The sequence below is a fragment of the Uloborus diversus genome, chromosome 4, assembly GCF_026930045.1.
Source record: "Uloborus diversus isolate 005 chromosome 4, Udiv.v.3.1, whole genome shotgun sequence".
NCBI classification, from domain to species: domain Eukaryota; kingdom Metazoa; phylum Arthropoda; class Arachnida; order Araneae; family Uloboridae; genus Uloborus; species Uloborus diversus.
Window position 1 is genome coordinate 140,152,423 of NC_072734.1, and position 19,335 is coordinate 140,171,757.

General features: G+C 32.4%; 2 protein-coding genes across 2 annotated transcripts in view; one reads left to right on the plus strand and one right to left on the minus strand.

The window, feature by feature from the left end:
- Positions 1–1,700: 1,700 nt before the first annotated feature.
- LOC129219893 (transcription initiation factor IIA subunit 2-like) lies at positions 1,701–13,259 on the minus strand. The gene is made up of 4 exons (XM_054854208.1): positions 13,099–13,259; positions 7,966–8,070; positions 5,446–5,575; positions 1,701–1,836 (listed from the first exon to the last, which is right to left on the minus strand). Exons 1-4 carry the CDS (start codon positions 13,168–13,170, stop codon positions 1,817–1,819), a joined length of 327 nt encoding a protein of 108 aa, XP_054710183.1. The 5' UTR covers positions 13,171–13,259; the 3' UTR covers positions 1,701–1,816.
- A 420-nt stretch (positions 13,260–13,679) lies between these two features.
- The window catches only part of LOC129219892 (thioredoxin-related transmembrane protein 1-like), a 32,164-nt gene continuing 26,508 nt past the window's right edge, over positions 13,680–19,335 (plus strand). Inside the window, exons 1-2 of the mRNA XM_054854207.1 lie at positions 13,680–13,904; positions 14,918–15,033. Coding sequence (XP_054710182.1) covers positions 13,768–13,904; positions 14,918–15,033 — 253 coding nt within the window. The 5' untranslated portion in view covers positions 13,680–13,767. The remainder of the gene's footprint in view (positions 13,905–14,917; positions 15,034–19,335) is intronic.

Sequence of the window (19,335 nt, forward strand, 5' to 3'; positions counted from 1 at the left end):
TAAACCATTTTTTAAAAAAAACCGCATGTTTTTTTTTTTTAAACCAATTGGTTTAAACCAGCATGGTTTAAATCAAACAACCCTGTTATGAAGTCATGAAAAAGTCTTGGGAAAAGTCATGGAATTTTTTCATCCGAATTGAGTATGAACCCTCTGCTATACACTTTTCACTCCAGGGTCCCCCGTACCTACCACTTTTTGTGGTTTAACCAGTTGCTGGGACCCTAAAGACAGTTCTGATTTTTTTATCCATACTAGAAACCGAGCAATCCTTGGTCCAGCACCCTCAGAGGTATCGTTTCATATGGAAGACTTTGTGACTATGAGCATTTTTACATCTACCAGTCACCATTAATGAAGACGGTGGATCTTTAACCGGCTAGGATCGAACCCAAGACCCTCTGGTCACAAGTTCGATGCCTTACCGTTTAGGCCACCACGGCCCAATCATGTTGTACCGCAGCACCTACCAGGGCAAGGACGGATATAAGGGAAGGGCAATTTTTCCAAATGGAAGTTCTAAAACGCAAGTGTAGATCATCTTTGACAATGTTTTGGAAAGGAATGGGGTTCGAATGTTTGGAACCCCATTTCAGACAATCTTTGGAGGGGAGATCCTTTCCCCGAACATCTTGCAAAATTTAAGATTTAAAGATGCGATTGTAAACATTTCGGGTTGCGGAACAGGAAGGAATGGGTTCAGTGACTTTCCTCTGGTAATTTTTCAAAACCAAAATTGTGTGGTTTTTGACAACCTTCGATCATGTTAGGGGCAAGTAGGTTTCAAAACATTCCCCCAGAATCACTACGAAATTGAAGTTCTAAAACGCAATTTTAGAATACCTCTTTCAACGGGAAAGGAAAAAAATAGGTTCAGAAACCTCCTTTGTTTTAGTTGTGTTAGATAAAAATAATGTGGCAGCTTCCCTCCTCCAAGCATGTAAAAGCCAGATATGGGTTAAATTAAAAAATCGACCGTCCCCCTCCTTGAACTATTTCTGGATCCGTCCTTATACCAGGGCTACTAGTACTATCTCTTGCCCCAAGACAGAGGAGAAATTCCCCTACTATTTGTACAGGCTATCTCCACAATTTTAATTTTGCCACTTACATTCCTTAGCTTCTCACTGTCTCAGATGGACATCACTGGGAGCAAATTTCATTTGGGGCTTTAGGGTGGATGGTCTGCCTTTTCACGAAACTTCCGCTCTTCTGCAGCATATTTTGTGGGAGTTGTTATATATGTGCACACTACTATGACATCTCGCTCAATGCCAGTGGCAGACAAATCGACACTGGACTACAAAAACTTATCCCATGGTAAGTGTGAAAATTAGTTCTTATGATGAGAACAAGTTGAAACATGCTGCATCTTTTGTTATTAAGGAGTGACCACCTAGGGAGGTTATGGCACAGACTGGGCCACTGAAAGGTGATTCGCCACCTCCAAGGAACAGTGAGATATCTAATCCCAGGAATATCAGTAAGATATCCTGTTGCTTTAAGGTGGCAAATTAGTTTTTCCAAGTATGTTTTGTCTCTTAGATACTTACTTTCCGGATGACCATTGAAGATTATCAGATTATATTTCATGTGCTGAAAGATTTAGTAACAGATCTATTGTAAAATCTGAGTGCAGTACATATACACTCAGATTTGACAATATTTACTTCCAACACATTTTAATTAAAAACTAAGAGTTCAATTTTAAAACATGTTTTATTCCTTAATTGACAAAAAATGTAACAAAAACTTTAAGACGCAAACATACATCAATTTATTAAACAATTACAAAACTAAAATCTTCAACAAAAATTCATAAGTTTTTCTTTTCATCTGAAAAAAAAGAAAGGCAAAGTTAAATAATTCTCTTGAAGATACTTTATTAACTAATAATATTAATAATACCATACCAACAGGAAGTACATTTTACTATCAAATATTTTAGGGTTTATAATTTAAATAAAGTTGAAAAAAAAAAGAATTAGATGACAACTCTTTTATTCAAAATGGCATACCTTCTACAAAATTTATTAATTTTTTTTAAACAAATTTAGTTTGCATTGGGATGTGCTGTGCAGACAGATTTAAAGCAGCTAGATATTTATTTTGACACAGAGAAATATAAAAAAACGGAATATGCACCTTGCTTTTTTTTTATTATTCAGTCTAGAAATTTTTAAATTAAGATTTAAAAAAAAGGGTGCTTCATGTGATTAAGTGATTATCTGCCATTTTGTGCAGAGATGACCCAAAAAGCAAAGGGCTTAAAACTAAATATGCTCTAAACAAGTGCTTCTCAACCTTTTTTTACTTTATGGCGCACTTGATTGTTGGTTCGATTCTTACTGCACACTGAACTAAATTTCATATGTCAATATGGGAAATGTTTCCATCATTTACTAATTGAAGCAAGGAACGGGAGAAAACCAGCGTTTCCATCCTTTTTCAGTTTTTTTAGAAATTGAATTGAAGTTCATCATGAATTTTAGTGATTATTATGACCAGAAAGTCTCAAACTTTCACCTAACACGGCTGAGAAAGTTATGTCTGTCTTGAGAGAAAGTAGAACTTTTTATTCAGCTTTATGATAAGAAAAGCTACATGAAGTTTTTAAATCGAGCATTTAGCAACAATTTTTTGTTGTTGAAAAGTATCAATGCTTAGAATAATGGTAACAGTAAACAGCTCATGAATAACTTGAGCAGAAATTTTTTGGCATACTCTTTTTACTAACAGCCAATATCCATCCAAAGGCACTAAATCCCAGTTTAAAGGAGCAATTGCTCTTGAGATCGATAAATTTTTCTTCTGAAAAAAATTCCTTGCTGATGTGCCAACGGATCACGAACCCAGTCATACTGTTCTATGCCAGTCAGAATGAGTGCCAATATAAGGGGGCAAGTAGGGGCCCAAGCCCCCCCCCCCATAGAAATTAGAACTTCTTTGCTTGTAGTACTTTTTTTCTTTGCAAAAACATTTCTTTTTCAGCCATTAATGAATAAGTTATTAAAAATGTGAAATTTTAATAACTCTATTTAGAACTGAAATCGGTTTCCATGGGGAAAATATTCTGCTAAACCATGGGCAGGCCCGCATCTGCGTACTGCAGTGCAGGGAGGCCCATGTCCTTAAGGGGTTAAGGTTATCCTCCCAATAGCCCAAGAAATTGAGAGAAAAAACTAGCACTAATACTTATTAATGTTGCAAAAATACACTGCCGGACTCTGGGCGGGGGAAGTCCTACAGATTTTGTTGCAGGGGGGTTAAAAATTTACAGATCTGGGCCTGATCATGAGGAAAATATCTGAGCCTAACCCCCTTTAAAATTTTGCATATGGGCACCCATGCCAGTCAACTTGAAATAGTGCTTAAACTTTTGGTCTGAATCATGGTCAAATGTTCTATCACCATTTTAGGCTTTTCTTTCAATGTGATATAGTTAGAGAAAACCTAACCTGGCAGCATCGTAATGTTCTAATTCGAATCTGTGTAGCCTTCATAATGCTGCCAGGCTAGGTTTGCTCCAACTGTAGTTGGTCCGTTTAAACTTGTCCTGTGGGCCACGAACGAATTCCTCTCTCCACTGCTGAATTTTTGATTTGAATCTGTTTAATCGTGCATATATATGAACACGATACTCACCACTTCCATGAATCTTCGATTCAGTTTGTTAAGATTCTAAAAAATATTAGCCACATACACTTGTTTTCCTAGAAAATATTTGTCTTGTAACAAACTGGTATGTTTTGTTTCATCGTGAAACATCAGAAATTTGTACCTCTCGTCCCCCAACTCAAAGGCTGGCTGGATCTTGCTTTTCAAAAAACATCGAACTACCGTGTGAAGAAGCTGGGAGTGATGATCTGCACCCACGTCTTCCAATAGACAATGAAAATATGATAATTAAGTGGCCTTAATTGTATGAAGTTGACGGTTTTTACTGCCTCAACCAAGGCTAACTTCAGCTAATATGTCATATTGTTTGCCAGGAGAGTTTCACGATGGAGGAAACCGATTTGAACACCTGGACTTTGAGTTTTCGCATTTCACATGAACCCTTCGATATTTCCCATCTCTGCAACTGCTCTATCATTGCATGCGCATGTGCAGTTATAACACTGGATCACCTTGCTTTTTACTAATTTAGCTGTAACGCAAAATATTTCATCACCCGTTGCATGCTGAGAAAGTTCTTTGGAGAACATAAAATGATATTGAATGCCATCCTCATTGGCAAGAGTAGTGCACCTTTTATACCTGTTGATTCATCAACTTAAAATATTAAAAAAAAATCAGCCACTTGTAGTTTATCAACCATTGTTTTTAATGTCCCCCGTCATGTCAATAATTAGTCGCCTGATAACCTAGTCTGGAACTGGCACTTTGACCTCTTCATTCATTGCATCGGAACCTATTGTTCCCTGTACGATTACATGTCGGTAAAATAAATGTTGACATCATTCAACAATAATCATTTCAATAATCATTTAACAATATCATCATTTAACAATTAATGATGTGTTAAATTAATACATCATTAATGTATTAATTTAATGAAACTAGGAACATTATATGATTTCTTGCACAGGTAAAGTAGGTGTTCGTTCTTATTCTACAACTCCAAAAATACCGTGGCACACTAAGGGCCTTGTTGCGGCACACCCTGCTCTAAACATCTCCCAGAAGAAAAATTTCTAGCTTTTAACTTCATACCTAAATTAAGTTTGAAAGGTAAAAAGACCTTAACATAGAGCTTTTCCAACTCAGCACTTAAGTACCATAACCTTAGCACCTTAACAGGGAATTGGATTTCTTATTTGGAAAAGAAATCAGTAGATAAATCCAAAATTATTTTAATTTGCAGAAAAGAGAAACATCAATCAGCATTTCCTACAGACCGAGTTAAAAGTGCATTCAGCATGCATTTTTTACTTAAACTTATCTTTTATAATCCATCTGCCATTCTTTTTCTGCTGGTCTGGGGGAATCATGTGATTTTGGTGATAAAAAGTGTTACCACAAATGAGATTTTGTACTTTCTCGCTTCATTTGTTTTCTCATATGTTTGATAGCTGGTAAGTTGACAGATCAAATGCCACTTGGAGATAAAGGACTAGTTTTTTTGTTATTATTATGTAAAATATGTTTTAGTTCGCAGAAAGTGTTTTAAATATTGTTTCAAATTTAACAATTTAAGATTTTAACTGTTAGTTGTTTAGTATTTAGTTTACATTGTACGTTGTGCTTTATTATTCTGATTTTTCAAATAGATTACTTAGTGGAATTTAAGCAAATGAAATTGAAATTAAAAATTAGTATTTCGTTGATTGTTTTCTTTTCACTTAAATAAAATGCTATCTCCTGCAGCATAAAAAAATGCATTTTTGGACAACGATGTTTCTGACAATTCAGGGCTATATTAGAGGGTGAAAAGTTTATTACCTTTTCCATCACAAGCGACAATTTTTACTTTGTCCACTCTGATCAGCTCTTGAACTTCACGAAACTCAACATCTTTCAGCACAAATGTCCAAACATTATCACAAAACCTATATGTTTCAAGATGGCCAGCCTGAAACAAATTACAAAAATTATCATTTGAAAAACAAAAAAAAAAAAAAAAAAAAATTTATTTGTTTCTGATTAATAAAGAGTTTTTGCTCTCAAGAATTGCAGTCAGGAGTTCAGTGTTTTTAAAAGTTGTAATTTTACAAATTGCAGTTTATCTTTCATACTTTTATTTGTTTAAAATATTATTGTTCAGCAAAAAATTTTGAAAACACAATAAAAATGTTATGTGTTATGATAAACCACCCAAAAACTGAAAGATTAAAGTAATTTAATTCTTAATTTATCCTTATCTAATTGAAGTTTGTTCGTTATTTTTCTTTAAAAAATGACGTACAATCATACATTGTTTTTTAGATTAATAGATACATAAGATTTTGAGAAAGATAAATTGATTTTTGATAAAATATACTCCTATAAATATTTTTATTATGATTTAATGGTTTTTGATGGCCTAATTTATGCAATTTGTCAATTTATTAGAGTAATTGAACTTTTGGGTGTAATTTCTTGCCAAATTTCTTTCAACAAACATGCAGGAAGAAATGCATTTTATCAACTGCGAGAAAAAATGGCATAGTTGAAATATCCAAATGTATCAAGAGAGCAAATTTAAATATTTTTCTTTAAACTCTTAAATGTATCGATGGATCAAAACCTTGTAAAAATTTTGAGCTATCATGTCCTTGGATGGTTCTACGGTAACACGTTATTATAGATAGAAGTTTGTCTTTTAGCTTCAATGGCATTGCAGAGGTCATTGGCCTGTTGCCATCGTACAATTCAATGGCAACATGAATGGGTTCAGAGAGGCTTGAATTTTCTTTCACATTTTATGGATTTTCTGTGTATGTTATTAAAATTAATGCACAGGGTATCCCTCCCCCTCCCTTCCTTTTTTCTTTATGCTGGATGGGAAACAGACAAATGTGGCTATAAAAAAAAGTTCTTTCTCATATTTTCTATTAATTTCTGTGTATGTCTGTAACCTTATCTTCTCCGGACTCGACTGTCTACCATGTTAATACTGGTACCATTGGACGCCATACCACCTTGTCTCACCCCTCTAAACCTCAAGGGGCGGGAATTAAAGAGGTAAAGAACATCAAAATCATCAATTGTCACACGCCGACAGTGGCATTGAGCCACCTCAGGTAGCAAGCAAAACGTGCAGGTGGCGAAGCCCTCTAGTTTTTATTATTATCTTTTTGTTATAAAAAAATTTGGTTACTTTTATCTTTTTCAAATTTAGTGCATTCTTCTATAACAGCTGTATTACATTTTGAACACTATCTCAAATAATTTTTAATTTTGAAATTTTAAAGTTTTATGTAAATTATTTTTTGTTTCACAAAAAGCCAAGTTACATATAAAATTATACTGTAAGTAATTTCCTTTAAATTGAGCTATTACATAGCTCTGTAGCACCCATATAACTTGAGTTTTAATGTTTTAAAACACTGAGGGCAATGGCAAGTGATTTTTAGTAAATTAAAAAAGTTAATAATTATTCCATCATCATGAATGATAAATTTCTAAAAAAAATTCTTTTATTTTTATTTTAATATGTTAAATGGTGATTTTTGAATGTTTCATAAAATTATGAGATGATCAAGTTGAGATTTTTTTTTTCTTCTGGCTAATTCAACATGGAATGAGCAAATAATAATAATAAAACAGGGTTGGCAAGTTTTTGCCACAGGTGGAAAAAACCGTGTTTTTTTTTACGCCCGGCAAAAATTGGTTTTTGCCAACAACTTACCGACACATTTTTTTTTAAGTTGCATGTGAATAAAAAGCATGAAAAATGCTGTGATAAAATATTACTTTTACTAGTTTGCTAGACAAAAATAAATTTAATGTTTAATTTGCTTCAATGGTTAATATTTACAACATTTTTGTTTACAATTAAGTGTTACACATTACTTTCAACTTTTAATAAATTTACTAATTTCATAGGCATAATCCTTTTTGAATATTTAAATAACTGGACAAAAAATAGTTTGCTTCCATAAGTCATAGCAGAGATTTTTATTTGCTATTACTGTAACTTTTTTTATTTTTTTCAATTCAGTAATTAGTCTAATTAAGAATAAAATTAATAAGTAAAATATTTATTCATAATGTTATGCATTATTGACATCATTTTTATTCCTTAACTAACAGAACTTAATGCAACTATAATTAAATTTTAATTTGGTTTTTGCCATTTTTTCCTCTTTTGCCGTTTTTTTTTTTTTTTTTTTTTTTTTTTCATTTTTGCCACGTTTTTTTCCATTGTCCCGCCAAAAATACCTTTATGCCGGCAAAATGACCAACCCTGTAATAAAATGTTTGCTTGGACCTCCCTCTCCCTTATTTATACTATGAAAAGAACAAGGTGTAATTACTTACTTTGAATGTTAATCTAGCTCTCACTTTACTAGCTAATGCAGTATTTATCACCTTGTCAAACTGCAGGAGAATTTTTAGAGCCAACTGATGGGTAATTTGACCACACTGAAATAATATCAATAAATATTACTGAAACAATTTAGACAAGCATCTTTGTGCTAATATGAACAAGCATCATTTAAAAAATTATTTCATTTCTTTTTATTTTTTTTATTTTTATTACTTATCTCGATATTGTCTAGCAGGGCTTGACAATCCACATAAATCCAAATTATCTCTAAAACAACTAAAAATAATTGTGGGTTGCAAAGGACCTCATCCTTTGCAAAACTCAAGCAAGCTAAGATGTCAGCAGGTATTTTGCAAAGTGCCATGAGTAGGTGAGAAGAATTTTCATTTTTCTATTGGACTCGATTTTTACCTTGGTGGAAATCTCAAAAAAGGTGAGATTTCCAGGAAGACTCACACCCTCCTCAGCAGCAGACCCAGCCAGGGAGTCTGCTCTTTCATTGCCTTCAACACCAATAGCAGGGTTAGTAAAAAAAAAGAGGGTTTTTTTTTTGAAAAAAACCCTGTTTTTTTGGTTTAAACCAGGTTTTTTTTGGTTTAAACCGGGTTTTTTTTTTTTTTTTTTTTGGTTTAAAAACTATTTGCGAGAAAAACAATTAATTTTTGGAAGGTAATTAAGGTTCCATGTAATTAACAGTTATTCAATAGTCACATTATACCTAATTTCTTGATTAATTAAAGAGATTAAAACAAAATCTTGTAACTAAATTAAATAATTAAAATAGCTTTCTGCGGGGAAATAGATTGAAATGTTTGACTTGATTAACATATTATTATGCATGTATAGACCCTTTATGATACGAAATACTGGCTTCATTTTTGATTTCATCAAATGAAAGTCAGATTAGGTCTTTTTTTCTACAAGAATTAGACATTCTTTTTAAAATAATATGAGTAAGTAACTTTTGTAAACTGCACAGGTTAGCTAAGGCAAAGCAAATACCAAAATCCCAATTCCAATGAACAAAAGGGGGGGGGGGAACTAAGAGTTATCTGCACCCAATAGTCATAAAGCAGTATAGGTGTATAGCCAATAAAAATCTTTTGAGCACACAGAATCCAAAAAAAAAACACCAATGGAGAGTGTAGTTTATATGTGAAAATTTATATATTTCTCAATCAATTTTTACACATACATTTGCATTTTGTTCTGGGAATTTAAAAATTTATCTTTTAATCTTCCTACATTATAATATAAGGAACTATTATGTATCATAATATGAAGTATAAACTTTTTTCTTAAATTTGATTCAAAAAATATTATTTGTGTTCACCTGCAGAACAAATCTTAATTTTTAGGTGCAAACAATTAAGTTAGACTGTTGATTACCTTACAAGTCGAAGTTAAAATTCCAGGAAAGTGCGAATAAATGGGCAAAAATGTCACACCCCTGCAACAGGAGTGAGCAATATAATGGATTGCATCTACAATAAAAGATTCAATCCTTAGTAAATCTTAACTAATCATGCAAATTAAGCATAATGATGGAAGTTGACTGAAATCTGCTTTATGGCACATATATGAAATAAAAAATATATTAATATTTTTTTTCGATTAAAGCTTGTAATACATTTTGAAGAAGCAACTTTGTAATTTTAGTATTTATCTCTGCAACTTAGCATAAATGGAATTTTACATTTTTCAATATGTGAGGGAAAATCAATGTAAACCTGTAAAATGGATTTTTTTTTTTTTTTTTTTTGGCTTTTTTTTTTAAAAATTTTTTTAAAAAATCACATGGTTTTTTTTAAAAAATCAATTGGTTTAAACCAAACAACCCTGACCAATAGGTTAAGGAATCCACTGGAAATGAATGCTGTGTCCGGGTGAAAATTTCTGAAGAAGATTCAAGATGTCCAGACTAGTCTGATCACCAACCAAATCCCAATTACCCCTTGTGGCGACCAGGGTGCCCCAATGGTGAACATGTGGTAACCAAGGGGAAAGAATAGTCCCACTGTAGCTCATGCATTTCGTAAGAGGCGACTAAAATGAGCGTTTCTGGGCTAAGTCAGACTTCTTACTTCGGTGTCCTAACCCAATGGGTTATTTGATGCTGCTCCTTTTTCCCTGCTATGAAATTATTTCATTCATGAACTGAGTAAATTGTTGACCAACATGCTCGCAAAATTGAATTAAATACACTACTGAATATCAGAACCCCATTAAGGGAGTATATTTATTTGTTGACTCAAATGTTTGCTGAGGAGAGCTTCTTTCCATTTTCTTGTATTTCACATAAAATTATTTAGCTTTAATGCATCAAAGAACTTTCATACTTTTGAACTATAGAGAATAATTTTTGATATTAGATAATAATTTTGAATTTTGGATTATAACCATCCGAAATTAGAAAATTCTTTTGATTTTCAGTGCATAGGACCTCAGTTACTATACTTACTTTCTTTTTGCCGTGAATTTTTACATATATGTGAATTCCAGACTTTTTTTGGACATCTTTATATGGATGCCTCACTTGCCAAATCGATTAACGCCATAAAACAAAACTTGGAGAAAAGTTATGAAGAAGATGGTGTTATCCGAAGGACTAAATAGGACCTTGTGTTACATTTTCTGCCATCACATGATCAGAATGTACTGAACCAGAACTTTAATATAAATTCACATGCTAAGCAATGATAAGCACTATTAAAGCAGAAATGATGATTTTTTTTAAACAGTGGAGTTAATCGATTTGGCAACTGAGGCATCCATAACGCCAAATTTGTATGTCCAGGGTAAACTTGAAATGTGGAGAGTGGGACTTGAAATTTGGAATGGTGCTGAGAAGGTTTTTGACCGTTTCAAAAAAAAAAAAAAGTCAATGAACAGTTTTTTTTTTTATTCCAATTTGAATTTTTTGACTTAAAAATGGATGTTTCTACAGGAAATAATAATTGTATAAGCCGAAATTTGGTTTCATTGGAAAGGGAGGAGAAAATACATTTTGAGAACATTTTCTACCAATGGAAAAAGAACAGAGACGATGAACTAACAAGAAAAAAAGTTATAAGCATTTTAAGTAAGGAGAAGCCAATTTTTTTTTCCGACATTTGTACCATTGCTATTTTAGCTCCTATGTCTAATTGTACATATTAAGTTGATTTCACATTCTAAAACCAGGCTTATCTTGAGTTTTACAGAGTTAAATTGTGACATGTTTTTGCCAAGACTCATAGCTTTTATGTCGTCAAGGGATATATTTCGCTGAAAACAAACGTATAAGTATCTTTTGAAATTAAATACATGAGTCTGGTACAAACAGTTTTGGATTGTAAAGCAATTAATTCAATAGCACCCTGCATACAATAGATGAAATATAGTTTAGGATTGACTTGTAACCATCTTCGAAACTACAAATTTCCAACAAAAAAAATCATTGAAATTGTTTTGTTTTGCACCAGGCCAGATTAATAATTACTGACTTTCTTTAATAGACCAGAAAGGCTTGTTGTTTCAACATTTTAAAGAAGGGAAAGTCTTCAGTCTTCATTAAACTTTAAAAAAAATTATACACATACCAGGGTTTCCACTACAGTCACAATTTTCTCAGAATACTAAAATACTTTTTAAATTTAAAAAATTAAGCAAGGCATTTTTGCTGTTTTGCTCAAAGAAGAAGAAAAAAAACTATGCATGATTTGAGAGAGGAAGTGAGCATGGCAATAGTGACATTAACCTTATTATAAATTTTAGCTAACATGTTTAAACTATTATTAAATTCAAAGGTTACTTTGTCTTAATGAATATTATGTACCCAGAATAAATGAATTGGCGTTTTAAAAATCAAACTTGTTTTCATTCAATGCTAAGTACAATTCTAGATCATTAATTTCAAAATTGAGAAAAATATTAGCTGATGTATGTTCTTTCTTTAAAGATATCTTGGCTGAATTTAGAATTTTGCTTTCAACTGGAGAATGGAGATAAAATACGTAGAGGCAGTTAGAAAGATATGTAAAAGTATTTTATTAATCATCAACATCAATTTAGCATTTTACTAAAGCTTTTTTTTTTTAATTTTTGCTGAAGAGCTTTGGAACTTAGCTTAAACCCTGACACATACACATGAACACCCTTTACTTCATGGCCCTTGTGGTATTACTCAGCTAAACCTGAACTTCGTTGAACTTACAGGAAGTTTTCAATAATAATAAATAATGTACCTTACAAACAAAGATAAGTCTCATTTCAGAATACAGGGAGGTCTGTCCACAATTTTTCACAGGTTCCAATTTTTGTGAAAAATCAAATGTTTTTGTAAAATTTTAAACTGTAAACCATATCTATTTATATTTGTTTTCCGATTTGAGTACTATTTTGTCAAAAAAGGAGCCGGTGAAAGATCCAATTTTATCAATTGAAATTTTGTGAAGGGTCTGTTTTGGTAAACCAGAATTTTGTGAAGGGTCCCTTTAAACTAGTTGTAATTTTGTGACCGGTTTGTAACCTGACCCGAATTTTCTTAGGCCAAACCCCTGGAATATGAATTCAAACTAAAGTGAAGAATTAGGAGGCGCCCTTGTTTTCCCTCAAACTTCTCGTAGCTTTTTAAAATGCTGCATAAATCAAAGAAAAATATGACTTTTTTTCTATGAGATACTTGCAAATTAATGATTTTCAATGAAATTGGAACAGAACACATTGAATAGTAATGTTTTTTGTGTGAAAGGTAGCCCATGTTCTATTCTGCACCCCTGACAGTGTGTATACAAAATTTCATGATGATCGGTTGAGTAAAACGGCGACAAGAAGTACAAACAAACTCATTTTCGCATTTTAAGGATGACATTGTGATGGTTCCCTTGGACTTCATATTTGAATTCCGTTCCATAGGATTTCGGTTTTCCTACAAATTTTTCAATCGTACAGTCACTTTTGGGAGCCACTATAAGTAAAAATTGAATACAAAGGGAAACTGGCTTTAAAAACATCTATTGAATAATTTACAGGTTAATTTCCGTAAAAATCTGAACATGGAGTTGATTTGTTACACGTTACAGCATCAACTTATCGCTCGAAAGTTTTGAGAGAAATTTGACAACAAAGAAGGTAGAACAAACCTGTATCAATTCATCCAAAGATTCTTGAAGAGTGTGCCCAAGAGTTGTATTTCTATACAACTGATAGCTCATCTTAATTCCTACGAATATTTGTTACTTATTTCACTTACGAAGAAAGCTTATGTTTAAACGAAATGTAAACAAAGCTCATTAACAGATTTCTCACGACGAAGTTATAGTAGTAGTTTATAAATTTGATTTCTTTTAACGGTTGCGCTCGATGAACTTCACCGGTCTACCGGTAAGTAACCGGTACAAACCGCAGCGTTCTATGATCAACCGGTTACCGAATCGGTTACCATTCTAAGTAGTTGATTAGAGCACTTGATCATTAGCTGTCATGTGATTAACTAACCGGGCGCTACCGGTCGTGCTCGTCGAACGTAAGCAACGAGATTTGGAGCCATTTGAATCAGAAAAAATTGTTTTCATCATTTCCTTGAATTGAAGTTTTAATGCTTTCGCAAAAGCATGTTTTATTTTAAAACATTTACATTCATTTAAAGGCTTTTCAAGAAAAAAAATATTTTTTTTCTTTGTTTTGACACGTACTTTTAAAAACCATTGTGCAAGGTGGCAACTATTAGCTTTTCGAACCGCAAACGCAAAATAAAGAAAATTCATGTTTGGTGTGAAATAGTAGTTTTGTTTTACATAATCGTATCTGAAATGAATTTTACTAAATATTTTATTTTTAGCATATTATTATGTACAATACCTGCATTGGTTTTTTGTAAGGGTCAAGTAACAAATTTAGATGAAGATTCCTGGTCGAAAATGTTAGATGGAGAATGGATGGTTGAATTGTATGTACATTTATGTGCTAATTTTTATCAAAAGACATATAAAAGTTTTGCTCTTTTCTTATTTTTGTTAGTTTACGATTTAATTTTTTTCTTTGTATCAGGGACATTATTGTATTCCCTAACAAAGGGCTCAAATTCCAATTGTAAAATCTTTACGAAATTAGTCATTTTGATGTGCGGACTTTAATAAGTACATCGTAAAAGTGCTTTCTTTCAAAGAATGTTACGAAAGAGTTTTTTTAAGGAATTTTTTTTTTTAATTATACCTTCAAAAATGAGGTGGTGAACACAATTGAGATTTAATAAGCTCCTACTATAGTAACATGAAACCAGGCCCAAAAATACTTTTATCGATAAAATGTTTTGCGATCGAAATCTCGATTTTTATGAACAGGTCTGTGGGGATATTTCGACAATTGGGAATCTGGCACAGTTGTCAAATTTTTGGTGATTAATATCTAATTTTGGTAACACTTTTCTCAGAGTTGCTTTATGGTGATCCTACGAATTACGAATTGCTTATTGGTCTCACTTGACCAATTTTGGCGTCTTTTGATTTTATTTCCCTTGCCTTCCTCTGCAGCAACACCGTCGACCAGCCCCTCCCGATGCTGCTCCTCCAGCGAGCTGCTGGGTGTTTATGTCCTATATACACATGCCTACATGCACACACACATACACGACATGATTGCAAAAAGCCTAATTTGAATTCATGATGTCAAAAATTCAAATTTTCTGTTTTCCCCTATGTTTTCATTTGTGAAGAAAAAATTTCCCTCGTGCATGTATTGGAGCCAAAAATTTGACGGCAATTAAAAGAGGTCACCAGATTCCCAATTATCGGAATCTCCCCAGGTTTATTACAGTTCGTAAAATCAAATGTCAACTGTAATTACATTTAAATATTCGTATATATTCCCCGTATGTTTTTTTAAGTTTAGTAAATTCAATTTATAGATCATTAAAACTTACATTATATTGTTGTAAAATGTTTTTTTTTTTCATATTTCTAGTTTTGCCCCATGGTGTCCTGCCTGTACACAGTTAAAACCAGTGTGGAAAGAATTTGCTGAATGGAGTGATGATTTAAGTATCAATGTGGGAGATGTCGATGTAACGCTAAATCCAGGTAAGATTTACATGTGACATATTGTTTTAGCACCATAAAATTGTTACCTTGAATTATTATAATTTCTTTAAGGCTGTATTATATCTTTTCAGTTTAAGTTTAAAACTCATATGACCTCACAGCGAAGTTATTGGTGGTTGGTTCCAGGATTCGTTGATATATATCAGATGTATCACAATATACATCCGATATTTATTTTTTCAATATGGTATTTTCAATATAAAAATTATATTAATTATAGTAATATTGTTCATTTATTATTAAGAATAATCAAAGAGCTATGTACAGTAACCCCTTGTTATATCGTGCTTTTTGGGAGACAAAGAAAAAGAGTGATATATCCGAAAGCACAATATAACGGAGGTCATTAAAAATAGTTTTAAGTCCAATATACAAGTAAATTTGCATTCGTTCTTTTTGACATAATTTTCTAATGGTTTCGATGTAGTTCACGAATGTACTATCACGCATATTAAAAATTAAACAAGATTGAAATTTAAGTAAATTTTCACCATCAGAAAGTTAAAAACATTAAATGGCGAATGAAGACGATCTTTCTGAGTTATCGCGAGATAAGCGGTGAGCATTCCAATACCCTCTTATTCCCAATAGACTTTCTAATCTGTTTGACTTGCTGTAGAAAGGATGTTAAAAGTAACCACATTGTTTACAAAAAATTCTTTTACCCGTCCCCAGATCATTCTTTCTTTCTTTGATGCAAATCCCGGTTTGTACAACCAAGCACAAATCTTTTCTGTACTAAAAGAAGGGCATATGTTCTCTTCTACATGGGCTAGTGTGACACTTGCTTGATGTCTCTCACTCATTGTAAAGGCAATGCATCAATACAAAAGAAGATGTCAAGTAGTTTATAGACTACCTTAAACTGAAGTATACTGTTCAGGTATGTATATTTTGTGAAAGAAATTGCTGCTGCTTTTCCAGCGAATTCAAAAGAATAGCTTCCTTTTGTTCATTGACAAAATAAAAAAGAAAGATACCTTCTCTTAGCAATACCATTTGTTTTAAGAAATGGTTTCAAACTTAAAGCAAAGATTTTTTTAAAGACTTTAATATTTTGGGAGATGGAAGAAAAGGGCGATATATCCGAATGAGCGATATAACGAGGAGCTACTGTACTATTTTTTAAAAATGTATTAATACATCATTAATATAAACAAAGTAATATATTATTCCTTTTTATTTTATATTCGTAAAATTATTAGTAATGTAACTATTTTAAAACAGATCAAAAGTGCCTAGTTAAATATTAAATGTTGTTCAGAAAGAAAAAAAATAAAATATCTTATGCCTGTGCACCGACTAATGCATATCTTTTTATCTCTGAATTATGTAACTGAAATGTAAGGAAAAATGAGTAAAACAGCAAATACTATATTAACTCCATTAAAATCAATAAAAATCTAAAAACAAAACATTAGATACAAATAATGAAAGAAATATTACTTTCAAACCTACATATTGCAAGAATATATTCGAAAAGGAAGAGTGAGTAAAGATTCATTTACTATTTTAAAGACTGAAATTTGTGCTGATTGAAAATATCGGATATATATCAAAATAGTCGACATTTTCAAAAACAGTGATACCATGATATTTTTAAAAATAAATATCATGATATTTTCGAACCCTGGTTGGTTCACTGGTCTGAGACTTCTAATCATAAACATAGTTCAAACTAGGGATGCGACATCGATGTCGATGTTTTTGGAAACATCAATGTTTTTGTTAAAACATCGATGTTTTTAACATCTATGTTTTATTTTCGATGTTTTCGGAACATCGATGTTATGGTTTCGATATTTTTTCGATGTTGATATTTTTGTATTATAATTTAAAATTATAGTAAAATTTGCTCCAATTTTCTAGCTAGGTAATAAAATTTACATATGGAATTGCTCCAAAAATTCCATTTATTTGCGCACATTTAAAAATATTGATTTTTCTGTGTAAAGGATGATTTTTGGGAAGATCACTACAAGATGGTAAAAGATAACTGGAGGGTGAGGAAGATGTCAAAGCTATTGGAAGAACTCGACACTGGTAGTCTGCTGCTTGTTCTTGCAGTCGATTCTAAGACTCCAATTCTTAAACTAAAGAAAAATTCTATATATTACTACGGTGAATATTATAACCAAACAAATTCAGAACCTTTAACAGTTGTGTCTAAGTATTTGATAGTGATGAACGACTTTTGTTTCATTGGAAAGAGTTTTTTCTCTGCATGGTGGAATAATCAGCGAAAAGAGAAATGCATTTAAGCACCAAATATTGAGGGTTACTTATCCTCTACCCAGGGGCGGATGCAGACTAACATTTTAGGGGGGCTCATGCTAAAGAGTGACCCTCATCCCTCCTCGGTGAATAAACTTATGGTTTTTTGGTTAGAAAAATTTCTGAAACTGCTTAGGTGTTTAAAAAATACCACATCGACCAGGGATATGGCACCTAATAGGACAAAAAATAGGAATAAATTTTATAAACAATTAAAAGAAGTAGTATTTCAAGTATTTGCTGGTAAAAATAATTCAAAAACTGAAACAAAAACTGAAATCATTTACATTTTATCCATAATGTGTTTGAATACAATGCGAACGGATAATATTGTCTACATTTTAGGGGGGGGAGGGATCATGACCCCTATGACCCTCTCCTTGTATCCGCCACTGCCTAGGTGGGCACCCCTGCGAGAACCTATGTATAATGAGGTTTTGCGCTAACACGACACTCAAAGTTTACATTTCTTGCACGATAATAAATCCTAAACACTGATTTAAACTAATAAACTATTTACAGCACATTTAAATATAAACTCAGCACGACTAAAATCTGAACTATCTAAAAATTACAACAAAAAGAAATTTAATCTATAGAGACTTTACAGAAAAATAAAAAACATTTGCAGACTCAAATGTTTTATCGATTGAAGCGATGCCAGAAGCTTTGGATATGGTTTTACAAAAAATAAACTATCGTTGATTAAATTTGTTGCTTATAAAAGCAAACGGGCGTCAGACACTTCTTTATTACTTTTCATTATACTGGCTCCTGAACTCAGCGCTGCAGACTGTCTCAAGAAAAGCTATTTTGACTATCTACATATTTTAAATACATATGCTATAAATAGAAAAGTGACAGTTAATACCCCCCCCCCCCCCAAAAAAAAATCGAGAACTATTTACTGTTTCTTATTATGGTTTCGGTCCGGCTTTTTTTTTCAAGCAGTCATTTTCACTACTCAAATGCAATGAACCTTGAAACAGATTACTAAGTATTGTCGCAGAGTTTGATGGGAGGAGAGGGTCACGATCCCCCCTCCTCCTCCTTGTATACACTTCTTACGGTTTCGATCATGTTTTTTATTTTTTTGAACAAACATTCAAATACTGCTGCGGGGGGGGGGGGGTTGTTATGACCCCCTCACTTGTATCCGCCGCTGCATCTACCCTCAACAAGCCGTCCCCCAATTACTCACAATTTGTGTTTAACTTTTTTGCACTAACAGTTCAAAACATAATTCTTGCTTTAATTAATAATTGTCAGAATTAATTTTGCACTTTCAATATAATTTGCACAACTCTTTCTCATCATACAACTGACTGTAAGTGCTATGATATATTTTTTCGCAGATTTAACTAGTTTGTATTAATTGTTGCATGTCTTATCATTTTTGTCTTATTATGGTACCGAGATGTTGCGAAATTATTCCTATTAAATTGTATTTATGATATGCAGTTCAGTAGTTTCAATATATACGTGGGGTTCGCATCCTTTGTATTCCTTAAATTAGACGCAATGCCCTGATCCATTAAGAAACATTTGTTAGAGATTATCATCTATGTAAGTTTGTAGTATAGTATACTAAAAAATGTATGTTAAATATTGACTAAAAGATCGATGTTTTTGGTCGATGTATCGATACCATCGATGTTTTAATTTCCAAAATCGATGTTCTGAAACATCGATGTTTTTTGGTTGATGTATCAATACCATCTATGTTTCGCCATCGATGTCGCACCACTAGTTCAAACCATTGCAAAATAACTCTCAGTAGTCTGGGATAAGTGGTCATACATGGTCAACCTAATTATTTCTTATTGTTTTAGTTATTTTAATTATATTTTGCATTAAAATAAGTATCTTGGATAAGTTTTAATGGTTATATACTTACAAGTATATCTTGGAATAGTAGTAATATTTGAAGGAGTAAGAGGAATTTAAACTACATAGCTTCATTTTAGTAAGTCAAAGGTAGATCTATATCTTATAGCCCCCCCCCCC

Coding starts and splice junctions, on each gene's coding strand:
- LOC129219893 (XM_054854208.1), bottom strand. CDS start 13,170: ATGAGCTATCAGTTGTATAGAAATACAACTCTTGGGCACACTCTTCAA. Junction 5,576..7,965: donor GAGCTAGATTAACATTCAAA/GTAAGTAATTAC, acceptor AATTTGTTTCAG/GCTGGCCATCTTGAAACATA. Junction 1,837..5,445: donor TGTCGCTTGTGATGGAAAAG/GTAATAAACTTT, acceptor CTTTTTTTTCAG/ATGAAAAGAAAAACTTATGA.